At 39.9% G+C, this 13,780-nt stretch overlaps 1 protein-coding gene across 1 annotated transcript in view; it reads right to left on the reverse strand.

The window, feature by feature from the left end:
* MAP3K21 (mitogen-activated protein kinase kinase kinase 21) overlaps positions 1–13,780 on the reverse strand; it is a gene marked incomplete at its 5' end in the record, with an annotated part of 64,437 nt that overhangs the window by 10,199 nt on the left and 40,458 nt on the right. Inside the window, one exon of the mRNA XM_040464912.1 lies at positions 11,388–11,510. Coding sequence (XP_040320846.1) covers positions 11,388–11,510 — 123 coding nt within the window. The remainder of the gene's footprint in view (positions 1–11,387; positions 11,511–13,780) is intronic.

Here is a 13,780-nt window from a genome sequence, read left to right on the forward strand (position 1 = left end):
TGTGTGTGTGTATATATATATATATATATATATATATATATATATATATATATATGATTTTTTTAAGTAGGCTTCATGGGCAGCATGGAACCCAACATGGGGCTTGAACTCACAACCCTGAGATGAAGACCTGAGCTGAGATCAAGAATCAGACGCTTAACTGACTAAGTGCCTCTAAGATATCAAACTTTTATTGAAGTGTTTACCTTTGAGGGAGATGACTGCTTATGGAAAGAGGGAAATTTAAGTTTTTGAGAATCATTTTTTTTAAATTGGAAGCATTATGGGAGATGGTTGATTTATTTTGTGTTTTAATATTTTCCACATTTAAAAATTTACGTATCTATGCGTACAGAGGTGTTTGTGTGTATGTGTGTATGTGACAATGTTGAACAGGTTGTTCACTCTTCTCATGAAGGGTCTCCCAGCAAAGTCCGAGGAGTGGGGGGCACTCTGCCGGCAGGTGGAGCAGGACTGTGGTTACCAGACTGCTACACGGGACTCCCTCTCACCTGTACAGTTCCCCAGCCTGTGGCCCCAGCTTTAGCAACAACCTTAAGGCTTAAGTTCCCTCATCTTCCTCCTCCTTGTCTTGATTTGCTCTTCTGTTGTCTCTTCTGTTTCGACATTAACTGAACATTTACTGTCCTAAGAGGCTGGAAAGGGTATGGTGAAGAGTCCATGCGCTTGGAGATTGAATTCAGTGGCACAGCTTCATGGCCATTGAGTTAGGTCAAGTTTCATAAGCTCCCTGTGCCTCACTGGGGGAATCACAATAGTGTCTACTTAACGAGGCTGCTTTGAGGATTCAATGGGTTTACACACAGAAACAGCTCAGAATGGTGCTGGGCACAGCAAGTGCCCAGTGGAGGTTAACTGTTAATACAGTCGTGCTAGGTGCTGGGTCCCAGGGTCTCTGCCCGTACGGAGTTTATGGTATGCTATTTCTGCCTCAATAACCCCTCATAGACTAGCCAATCCTAGATTCAGCTAGCAGAACTTTCTTGGTTTTTGTTAAGCGGATTGGTAAGTAGGACATGGTGGAATGAGGGAGGGTTACTGACATTTTCCACTTGTATCAACCATCTCTTTGGAAAAATAGTGCACTAATCTTACTATCTATTATTATATTCAGTTACTGAAAAACATGCCAAGGATGTACAATGGCAGCAGATTACTGGGACACAGGAAGCTATGTGGTGGACTGTTCCACCATTTGATTCTATATGACAACACGGAAAAGATGTGTTTTACTCTTGCTTTAAGATATACCCCGAAACTTACATTTGCAGAGGATTAGTGAATTTTCTCCCTTATTCCCAGAGAGAAGTGTGCCTGACATACGGTATCGTGTAACAATACCAGTCGTTAGAGTAAGCCAGAGGAAGTTATAGTAAGAAAATATTTTCTGCAAATATTAGATGGTGTTCTCTTTAGCAGAAAGTGATTCAATGCATGATGGTGACATACTCATGGTTTTATACAAAGTCAAATTTACATAGTATATTTTTTACATATATATATTTTTATTTGGGTATTTACTTTGGTAGTCTTTAAACAATTTGGGGGTAATCTCTTTTATGTTCAGTTTCACTGAAATGATTCTCATCTCCCTCAGTACCTATAATTATTCTTTCCTTCAGTTTCAGAAGTTTTGGGCTTTTCTTCTTACAATGCTTTCACAACACATTTTTCTCAGGTTTACTCACATTTCCCCATCTCTGGTCCAGAGGAAACGTGCCAGATGACATCTCTAACTCACAGTGAAAGGAAGCCCATTCCTCTGAATTAGGTGGGCAGATCGACATACTTGATCCACCCAAAGGGAAAATCCTCGCAATGAATAATTGCTAATGCTATAAAAGGCAGACCACAGTGAGAGGCTCGAAGGCCACAAAGAGCTTCAGAGTAAGAATAATAATAAAAATAATGATCAAAACAACTGCCAGTACACACAGAGCTCTTACCACGTGTATACACTTGACCCTTTTATTTATTTATTTATTTAAAAAAAATTTTTTTTTTCAACGTTTTTATTTATTTTTGGGACAGAGAGAGACAGAGCATGAACGGGGGAGGGGCAGAGAGAGAGGGAGACACAGAATCGGAAACAGGCTCCAGGCTCCGAGCCATCAGCCCAGAGCCTGACGCGGGGCTCGAACTCACGGACCGCGAGATCGTGACCTGGCTGAAGTCGGACGCTTAACTGACTGCGCCACCCAGGCGCCCCACACTTGACCCTTTTAAACAACTATCGTCCCCAGTCTACAGAAACAGAATCTGAAGCACGATGAGGTTAAGAAACTTGTCCAAAACCACAGTGGAGTAGAGCCAGAGTTGGGATTCAGTCCCAGGCTGTGTGGCTCCAGAATCCATGCTCTTAACTGCCATGCTCTGCTAAGCTGGAAAGACAGGACATCCACACAAGCTAGTGACCAGAGAGGACACACAAACGAAGATAAGAGAAACAGCTGGGAACATCTGGGGTCAGAAACAAGACGACGATGATTCAGGTCAAAGAATGTGAACAGAACACTTCTGCACATGGAACTGGTCCTGTTTGGAATATCTTCACTCAAATGCTTTCATCTGTTACTTTAGAGAATGGATGCTGAGGACCTTGGTGTTTGGGGAAAGTGGGGATGTTCCCTGAGCTGGCTGTACTGCAACCCCATAGGGTTAGAACTTATTTGAAATCCCAAAAGTATTCAGTTTAACCAGTACAAGTCTTGGGCCTTGCCAGGCTTTTCCAGGTATGACTTCCCCTCTTCCACGAGGCTCGTAATCACAACCAAGGAGTGTGAAGACAGGGACTCTGATTTGCCCTGGGTGGGAATGTGAAATGGCACTGCCACTCAGGAAGGCGGTTTGGTGGGGTCTTCTGGAACTATGCACGGGCACCATGTGAACCAGCAATCACACTCAGTGGTATTTATCTGAAGGAGTTGAAAACACGTCCATGTAAAATCCTGCACATGACTTTACAGAACCAACTAAAACTTGGAAGCAACAGAGATGGCTTTCGGCAGATGAGTAGGTAAAAATAAACTGTGATCTGACCAGATAATGGAACACCACTCTCTGAGCAGCACTAGGTGGAAATGAGCTGCTAAGCCAGGAAAAGCCAAGGGAGAAACTTGAATGCGCACTGGTAAATGAAAGAAGGCAATCTGGAAAGGCCACATACTGAAGGATTGCGACAGTAGGACATTCTGAGAAAGGCAAAGCTATGGAGACAGTAAAAGGACACTGCCAGGGATTGAGGGTGGAAGGGTGAATGGGTAGAGCACAGAGGACTTTTAAGGCAGTGAAAATACTATGATATTATAATGGTGGATACGTGTCATTGTGCATTTGTGCACACCCAGAACGCATAACACCAAGAGTGAACTCTAACGTACACTACAGACTCTGGGTGATGATGGTGATGTGTCAGTTCAGGTTCACGGAGTAGAACAAAGGCTTCACTGTAGTCATAGTGGGGGAGGCTGTGCGTGTGTGTGTGAGGTGGGGGTTTAGGGGAAATCTCTGTACCTTCCTCGCAATTTGGCTGTGAACCTAAAATTGCTAAATGTAAGTCTAAAAAAAAAAAAAACCCAATATGAAAACATGGAAGAAGGCAGAGAAACAGCTGGGCAAAAACAGGGGTCATGACTTCTTGTTCCACTGCCCTTTCAACATGGCTATGAGGTCAGCCTTGCTATCCTTTTATGTTCCTTTAATTAAGCCCTTACTCTGGGCAAAAGCAAGGTACAAATTATGGCTTTATGAAAAATGCTTTCTCAGAAAGATGGGTTAGTTATGACAAAGTGATGGCAACTTAAACTCTAAGATTATGCATTTATTCAGATTATTATACATTTATTTAGATCATTTCTCTTTAACTGTGAAGAGGCTAGTATCCTGGGTTCCTGGGAGCTTTAACAGAAAAATCTTTGTTGGTGCCAGGGTTTTCATTACAAAAAAACCAACCAATCAACCAACCAACCAAACAAAAAACAACAAAACAAAACAAAACAAAAACCCTAAAACAAAAAGAAATAAATTGATTGCAGACCTGATTAGGGAAAATATTCTTTCAGAATGCTTCTTCTCCAAAGAAGTATAGTAAGTAGCAAAGAATTAAGTTTGTTGGAGACAGCAGAAGATGCAAGTCAATTATTAAATAGGGTAACATAGGCTGATTACCAGATTCCTCACATGTATACATATAAAACACACTCTTGTTTTGCTTAGTTTACTATTTGGACTCACTTTTGAAAAGAGTCAGTAGTTTTATTTAATTCCGCTAAACTTTGACTTAGGGTCTAACTGAAAGCCCTATTTGTACAAAGATGCCAGGCAAATTAGCTATATGTCTTCCCCCCACACCCCCAGGCTGAACCTTCTTTCTAAAACCAAAACACTACATGATATTTTGAAGCACTTGTTGGCCAACACAGACCAAATGAAAGTTGTATCTCAAAAAGCAAAAATTTTTTTCTTCACAAAACAAGGAAAGAAATGGAAGTAATCTTGAATTCCTGAATTTATTTTTCAAAATATCCATTAACATGCTACTGATATAATTAGGTTATGCAAATTTTACATACAGACATGTTTAGCAAAATATCTCAAGGTATGGTATTCTACTCGGTGGCATGGGCAGATCATCAATTGCATAGAATCTAAAAACCTTTATTGTGAAAAGAAGAAGATAATTCTGCACAGCAAAGGAAACCATCAACAAAATGAAAAGGCAATCTATGGAATAGAAGAAAATATTTGCAAATCACATATCTGATAAAGGCTATTAATATCCAAAATGTATAAATAACTCATTTACCTCGATAACAAGAAACCAAATAATCCAATTGAAAAATGGGCGGATCTGAATACACATTTTCCCAAAGAAGGCACACAGACAACAGACAAATGAGAAACTGTTCAACATCACTCATCATCAGGAAAATGCAAATCAAAACCACAGTGAGATGTCACCTCACACACCTTTCTATAAGACAAGAAATAATAAGTGTTGAGAAGGGTGTAGAGTAAATGAACCCTGTGCACTGTCAGGTGGGCATGTCAATTCGTGCAGCCACTGTGGAAACCAGTATGGAAGTGCCTCAAAAAATTAAAAATAGAAACACTAGAGTGTGACCAAGATGGCGACACAGGGTATATACCTGACTTTGTTCCCCCTCAGAGGAAGATCAAACAGCTATAGGATGTGAGAATAAGACACCACCGAAAGAATCGTATAATACAGGGGTGAGGCTGAAGCACCTCAGAAACTAAGACAGACTGCATCATAAAGGTAAGGGAAGCAGCTACACATTGAGCACACTGCCCCTGCCCCCCAGGCCAGCGAGGCACCTCAAAGAGAGGTCTCCTCTGACCTTCCAGTTCTTCTTGTGGACAAGAACCCAGAGGGGATAACAGCACCCTCCCCTCATTGTGGGTCACTTTTGCAGGTCACTTAATCTTATCTTGCACCAGGGGGATTAGTGGGGAATCTGTAGGGCTCAACCACTAGGAATCTGTGGAAATGGGGTGGGGGAGGGGCTTGCAACAACCAGCATATGATCTTGGCAGACTGAGTTCATACTAGCAGGGCCCAAATAGTCGTCCCAACTGCCGGCTTCATTTATCTGCAGGACCGAGTTCTGTGGTGTGCACATGTGTGCCTGATTCACATTCTCGTTTCGTCAGCCCTAGGGCCCAGTTTGCCCCTGCCCAGGGAGGGAGCTGAATCATAGCTGCATTCACTGTAAAGAGGATCTTCCAAACCCCTCTGACCAGAAGGACTGGAGACAACTCCTGGAAGCTGTGTGGCTGGCAGAACTTGAGCCAAGAGGCAGGTAGATGGAACTGATACTTTGCAGAACAAAGCCAATGGCCTTGTTCGGTCAGGCAACTTGGGGTGTCTGTCCACTTGAGTTAAGACAAAAAAGAGCTTTACCACCCTTAGAGCTACTTCTGTTGTACTCAGGCAGTGAATCTAATTCATTTGCCTGCGCATCACTGAATACATCCTTCAGCCAGTCCAACCAGACCATGGGAAGCTTCATAGCCCATTCAACAGGACTATGTATAGTGACCATATGTTAGGCCAGAAAACAAGTCTTAGCAATACAAGAAAATCCTACCAAGTATCTTCTCTGACCACAGGGCAGAACAGAATCAGTAACAAAATAAAAACTAGAAAATTCATCAACACATGAAAATTAAACAACACTCTCCTGAACAACCAACAGATCAAAGAATTAATTAAAGAGGGGAAAAAAATTTCTTGAGGCAAACAAAGATGAAATACAACACACCTGAACTTATGAGATACAGCTAAAGCAGTTCTAAGAGGGAAATTCATAGCAATAAATGCATACATTAAGAAGAAAGATCATAAATGGGGTGCCTGGGTGGCTCAGTCAGTTAAGCATCTGACTTTGTTAAGCTCAGGTCATGATCTCACGATTTGTGGGTTCGAGTCCCATGTTGGGCTCTGTGCTGACAGTTCAGAGCCTGGAGCCTGCTTCATCTGTGTCTTCCTCTCTCTGTCCCCTACCCACTCACACTCTGTCTCACTCAAAAATAAATAAACATTAAAAAAATTATGTATATATATATATATACATATATATGTGTGTGTATATATATATGTATATATGTGTGTGTGTGTATGTATGTGTGTGTGTATATATATATATATATATATATATATTAAAAGAAGACCCTAAATAAACAACCTAACTCTACACCCTAAGGAACTAGAAAAACAAAACAAAACAAACAAAAAAAACAGTGAGCCAAAAGTTAACAGAAGAAAGGAAATAATGAAGATTAGAGCAGAAATAAATGAAATAGAGAACAACAACAACAAAAACACAATGGAAAAGATGAACCACACTAAGAGTTGGTTCTTTGAAAAGATAAACAAAATGAACACAACCTTAGCTAAAATAACCAAGAGAAAAAGAGAAAGAACACAAACCAACAAAGTTATAAGTGAAAAAGGAGACATTAAAACTGATACCACAGAAATTCTAAGGATCATAAGAGGTACCAGGAACAACTATGTGTCAACAAAGTGGACAACCTAGAAGAAATGGAAAAATTCTTTAAAAAATTTTTTTTAGTATTTATTTTTTTTGTGTGTGAGAAAGAGAGCATGAGCAGGGGAGGGGCAGAGAGTGAGAGAGACACAGAATCCAAAGCAGGTTCCAGGCTCTGAGCTGTCAGCACAGAGCCCGACGCGGGGCTCGAACTCACAGACTGCAAGATCATGACCTGAGCTGAAGTCGAACACTTAACCGACTGAGCCACCCAGGCGCCCAAGAGATGGAAAAATTCTTAAACTTATAACTTGCCAAGACTGAATCAGGAAGAAAAAAAATGTGAATAGACCAATTATTAGTAAAGAGATTGAATTAATCATCAAAAATATCCCAAAGAAGAAAAGTCCAGGACCAGATGGCTTCACTTGTTAATTTTACCAAACCATTAAGGAAAATTAACACCTGTCTTTCTCAAATTCTTCCAAAAAATCAAAGAGAATGGATCACTTCCAAACTCATTTTATTAGGCAATCTTTACTCTGATACCAAAACCAGAAAAGGACATTACTAGAAAAGAAAATTATGTGCCAATATCCCTGATCAATATAGACACATAAGTTCTTAATAAAATACCAGCAAACAAAATTCAGCAGCATATTAAAAGGGTCATTCACCATGATCAAGTGGGATTTATCCCTGGGATGCAAGGATAGTTCAACATACGCAAATCAATCAATGTGATACATCACATTAATAGAATGAAAGAAGAGAATCATATAGTCATCTCAACAGACACTGAAAAAGCATTTGACAAAATTCAATATCCATTCATGCCAAAAAGTCTTAACAAATTAGGAACAGAAGGAATGTACCTCAACACAACAAAGACCATGTATGATGAGCCCACCCTTAACATTATACTACATGATGAAAGGTTTAAAGCTTTTCCTCTAAGATCAGGAACAAGGTGCCCACTATCACCACTCCTGTTCAACATAGTGGTGGAGTCCTAGCTAGAGTAATAGGCAAGAAAAAGAAATAAAAGGTATAAAAATTGGAAAGGAAGAAGTAAAATTCTTTCTATTTGCAGATGAGATGAAATTATATACAGAAAATCCTACAGATTGAAAGAAAAAACCTGTTAGACCTGATTAATGGATTCAGTAAAGTTTCAAGATACAAAATTAACATACAAAAACCAGTAGAGTTTCTATACACTAACAACACGTTTTCTGAAAAGGAAATATAGAAATCCCATTTACAATGGCATCAAAAACTATAAAATACTTACGAATAAAACTAACAAAGGAGGTGAAAGATCTCTATTCTGAAAACTATAAGATATTGATGAAAGAAATCAGAGAAGACACAAATGAATGGAAATATCCTGTGTTCATGGATTTTAAGAACTAATATTGTTAAAATAGCAATACTACCAAAAGCCACCTATGGATTCAATGCCATCCTATCAAGATTCCGATGGCCTTTTTTACAGAAGTAGAAAAATCCCTCCTAAAATGTATATGGAATCACAAAAGACCCTAAATAGCCAAAGAAATCCTGAGAAAGCAGGAGGTACCACACTCCCTGATTTCACGCTATGCTATTAAGTTATAGTCATGAAAACAATACGGTACTGGCATAAAAACAGACAAATAGACCAACAGAATAGAGCCCAGAAATAAACCAAACTACATATGGTCAACTAATACTTGAGAAGGGAGCCAAGAATACTCAATGGAGAAAAGACTCTTCAATAGATGGTTCTGGGATAATTGGATATTCACCTGCAAAAAAATAAAGCTGAAACCATATCTTATACCATTCATAAAAATTAACTCAAAGTAGATTAAAGAGTTAAATATGAGACCTGAAACCATGCAACCCCTAGAAGAAAATATAAGAATAAAGCTTCTTGACATGGGTCTTGGTAATGATTTTTTGGCTATGACACCATAGGCACAAGCAACAAAACATAATCAAATTAAAAAATGTCTTCACAGCAAAAGAAACCATAAACAACCTAGTGGAAAGACAACTTACGGAATGGGAAAACAAATTTGCAAACCATACATCTGAGAAGGGGCTAGTCATCAAAGTATATTAACAAACCCATAAAACTCAATAGCAAAAAATCAAGTAACCAGATTTAAAAAATTGGCAAATGTCTTAAACAGACATTTTCCAAATAAGACATATGAATGGCCAACAGGCACATGAAATGATGCTCAACGTTACCAATCGTTAGGGAAATGCAAATCAAAACCACAATGAGATATCGCCTCACACCTTTTAGAATGGCCACCCTTAAAAAGACATGAGAGAACAAAGACTGGCAGGGATGTGGACTGCTGGTAGGACTGCAAATTGGTGCAGCCACTGTGGAAAACAGTATGGAGGTTCCTCAAAATATTAAAAATAGAATCGCCATTTTATCCAGTAATTCCACTTACGGGAATTTATCCAAAGGAAATGAAAACACTGAAAAGATACCTGCACCCCGATGTTCACAGCAGCATTATTTACAACAGCCTAAACATGGAAACACCCCAAGGGCCCATCGACAGATGAATGGATAAAGAAGAGGCGGTGTGTATAGACAATGGAAAGTTACTCAGCCATAGAAAAGAAGGAGATCTTGCCATTTGCAACAACACAGATGGACCTAGAAATACTATCTGATCTCACTTATATGTGGAATCTAAAAAAAAAAAAAAAAAAAAAAATCATAGAAAAAGAGATCAGACTTGTAACCAGAGGTGGAGGGTGGAGGAAGGGGGAATTGGAGGCAGGTGGTCAAAAGGCATAAACTTTGAATTAAAAGATAAGTAAGTACTAAGGAGGTAATGTGCATGATGACTATAGCTACCATTGCCATATGATGTAAAGGAAAGCTGTTAGGAGAGTCAATCCTAATAGTTCTCATCACGAGGAGAAACATTTTTTACTTTTTTTTGTCTTTCTTTTCTTTTTACTGTTACCTATCGGAGAAGAAAGATGTGCAGTAAACCTATTGAGGTAATCAGTTCACAATATATGGAAGTCAAACCACCATGCTGTATGCCTTAAACTTATACAGTGATGTGTGTCAATTATTCCTCAATAAAACTGGAAAAAAAATAGAACTATCATATGATCCAGCAATTGCACTTCTGGGTATTTAGCTGAAGAAAACAAAAATACTAACTTGAAAATACACATGTGCCCCTATGTTCATGGCGGCATTATTTACAATAGCCAGGACATGAAAACAACCTAAGTGTTCATCAACAGACGAATGGATAAGGAAGATGAGGTATATCTATCCAGGGGGATATTATTCAGCCAGAAAAAAGAAAGAAATCTTGCCATTTGCAATAACATGGATGGGTCATGAGGGCGTTGTGCTAAGGGAGAGAAGTTAGACAGATAAATACTGTATGATCTTATTTATATGTGGAATCAAATTAAAAAAAGAAAAAAGAACTCATAAATACAAAGAACAGATTGGTGGTTGCCAGAGGCAGGGGGTGGATGAAATGGGTAAAGGGGGTCACAAGGCACAAACTTGCAGGTACAAAATAAATAAGTCCCAGGGGTGTCACGTAGAGCATGGGGACTATAGTTAATAATAAGGTATTGCATATTTGAAAGTTGCCAAGAGAGTCGATCTTAAGAGTTCTCATCATACGAAAAATAAAAATAAATTTTGTAACTATGTATGGTGACCAATGTTAGCCAGACTTATCGTGGTGATCATTTTGCAAAACATGTGACCCTTCAACAACATGGGTTTGAAATGTGTAGGTCTACTCACATGCTGATTTTTTTTTTTTTAATAAATACAGTACAGTCTGGTATATGTATGATTTTCTTAATATTTTTCTCTAGCTTACTTTATTATAAGAATACCATATATGATACATGTAACATGCAAAATATTTGTTGATTGACTCTTGATGTGATCAGTAAGACTTGTAGTCAACAGTAGGCTATTATCCGTTAAGTTTCTGGGGAGCCAAAAGTTCTATGTGGATTTTCAACTGCACTGCGTGGTGGGTGGGTGTTCAGTGGCCCTAAACCTCATGTTGTTTAAGGATCAACTGTATATACAAATATTGAATACTTACGTCGTATACCTGGAACTAATATAATGTTACGTATCAGTTACATCTCAATTCAAAAAAGAAAAAGAAAATTAGACTAAGAAATGTCAGACCAAATTTCGTTTTCTGAATGGTTGTGACATCTATGAATGTCACGTGTTCGTTACAAGGACCTTTAATAATACACCTCGGGCTGGATGGAATCCAAGTCGGTTCACGACGGAAATCCCCCCCAGGAGCCCCAGGGCTGGGGGAGAAAGCTTACGCTGTATCGCTCGAAGCCGAGGAATCACCGTGGGGCTACTAGGCGGACTGGAACCATTGCTGTTCAAGCTCCTCCGTTTGTCCAAATTGGGAGAGGCCTGCACAGTGATTTTATGCTGGAAATCTGTGGGACATGGAAACAAGGAAGAATTAAGGTTTCATGGTTTTTAAGTTCCATTCATGGCCACTTTCATCAGCACAAAGCAACAAAAGCAAAAATTGCCCAAGGGTAAGAAGGCAGGTATCTCTGGCTCTGTTGCTTGGTTTCCTTCTTCTCTTCCACTCAGGGTTCAAGTCAATAAATAATGACTCAGAGCCTACGATACATTAGGTACGGTCAGATACATACAGAACAATGAGACACTGAGTACTTGCAGAATCGAACCATCTTCTGGGAAGAAGAGTTACCTCTGTGTAGCCTGATATGGTTATAAACAAAATTAGAAGAGGAGACGCCTTGGACTTAAATGAGCCTTGGTTCTGTCACTAGCAAACTCTGGACCTCAGACGAGTCTGGACCTCAGACCTCTCTGAACTGGTCTCCTCAACTGTTAGACAGAAACAACCAACATTGCACAGATTGCTGTGGTGATTAAAACAGAAAATGCAGTTAAACGCTAAGGCGGGGGGGGGGGGTGGTTTCAGGACAAAACACTCCCCCCAATACTCCCCCTTAACCTATCACATTTCTTCACGACTGTCCACTCTTCATCAAATCTAGCATAAAAATACTCTGCTCTGTTTTTACGGGGTCTTCATTTCCTTAGGGAGGCTCCCCTGTTGTATAAAACGTACGTTAAATAATTGCTTTGCTTTTTTTCCCCCCTGGTAATCTGTCCTTGACAGTCTGATTTTCAGACCCAGACAGGGACCCTAAGAGGGTCAAGGAAAACTCCCCAACCCTGTCTCAGTTAAAAGCATTTTGTGGTCAACATACCCTACAAATCATAGTTAATCTGACCCAACCTTAATATGGGCAGCTGCCACGGAAGAGTATGTTGACAATATGGGAATATACAGAAGGAGTAATGTGGCCAGAGGGAAGTGGAGGGTGTCTGGGAAAAGTCTGTCAACTGTAAGAAAGTTATCAAAACCTTAGACCCAGGTAAAGGAAATTATTGGGTGTTCTTTCAGAGTGCACGGCTGAGCTTAACCTTTGACTTTCTCTTTACAGGGCTAATTTTTACAATTCCGTCGGGGCAGAGGTTAACTTGTAGATTCTATCTGGTGGCAACACCAACAATTTCTGTCTGGTGTGAAAGACAATCCCCAAGGTTCTGGTTACTGCCATCCTGGGCACTAACCAGATTTGTATTTAACCTAGCAATCTAACCCTAACGTCCCCTTATTAAATTGCCTGTACATACTTAGCTCCTCAAATTCTCAATGAAACCAATTGTAACTGGTTCTCTGGTTATTAACGAGTTGAATAAAAATCTTGGACACGTGTCCATTTCACATTTGAAAGAGAGCTATAATTTTCCTTTCTGAAAACTATACTTTATGCTTTATTTAAAAAAATTTTTTTTAATGTTTATTTTTGAGAGAGAGAGAGAGAGAGAGAGAGAGAGAGAGAGTGCAGGGGAGGGACAGAGAGAGAGGGAGATACAGAATCCGAAGCGGGCTCCAGGCTCTGAGCTGTCAGCACAGAGACACACGCGGGGCTTGAACTCACGAGCCGTGAGATCATGACCCGAGCCCAAGTCGGATGCTTAACCAACTGAGCCATCCAGGCGCCCCTATACTTTATGCTTTAAAGAACTTTAAAGAACCACCCAGTGTTTGGAATGAGGGGAAGCTGGAATTTGGTAGCCCATACATCTATCCAATCATTCATGTTAGACGCCTGAAAATTTTTAATACTGTCTCCTCCCCCACCTTCCATATCCAATTAAACACAAAATAGCTTATAAATTTGGGGTTACAGATTCATGTCAGAGCTATCGTTGAGAAATTTATATTCTGGCTTCTGGAAGCAGCCAACTCCACATCAGAATCCCAGCTTGCCACTTCCCAGCCACATGGATTTTCGAGAGGTGACTTAACCTCCTGGGGTCTTGATGTCTCCGTATACAAAACTGGATAATAAATAGTGATTCCTACTTTGTAGGACAGCATGAAAAATTAAATACAAAGTACAGAAAATATTTAGCTCGGGGCTCCTGGCATAATACATGTTCAGTAGATACAGGTTAGTCATTCTTTTTGTTCTCTCCGTCTCTACGGCATCCATCATTCCACGCCGAACCTGCCACATTTTCTCTTGATCTTCCTGCACCTCTCCCCTGGGCCCCTCTCGTCTAGCTCACAGCAGTCAGATGCATTTTAAAAACGTATGCCAGACCATGCCATTCCTCTGCTGAAAACCCTTCAAAGGCTTTGCTTTTTTTTTTT

The sequence above is a fragment of the Herpailurus yagouaroundi genome, unplaced genomic scaffold (assembly GCF_014898765.1).
Source record: "Herpailurus yagouaroundi ecotype Mexico unplaced genomic scaffold, PumYag 530, whole genome shotgun sequence".
Taxonomy (NCBI): Eukaryota; Metazoa; Chordata; class Mammalia; order Carnivora; family Felidae; genus Herpailurus; species Herpailurus yagouaroundi.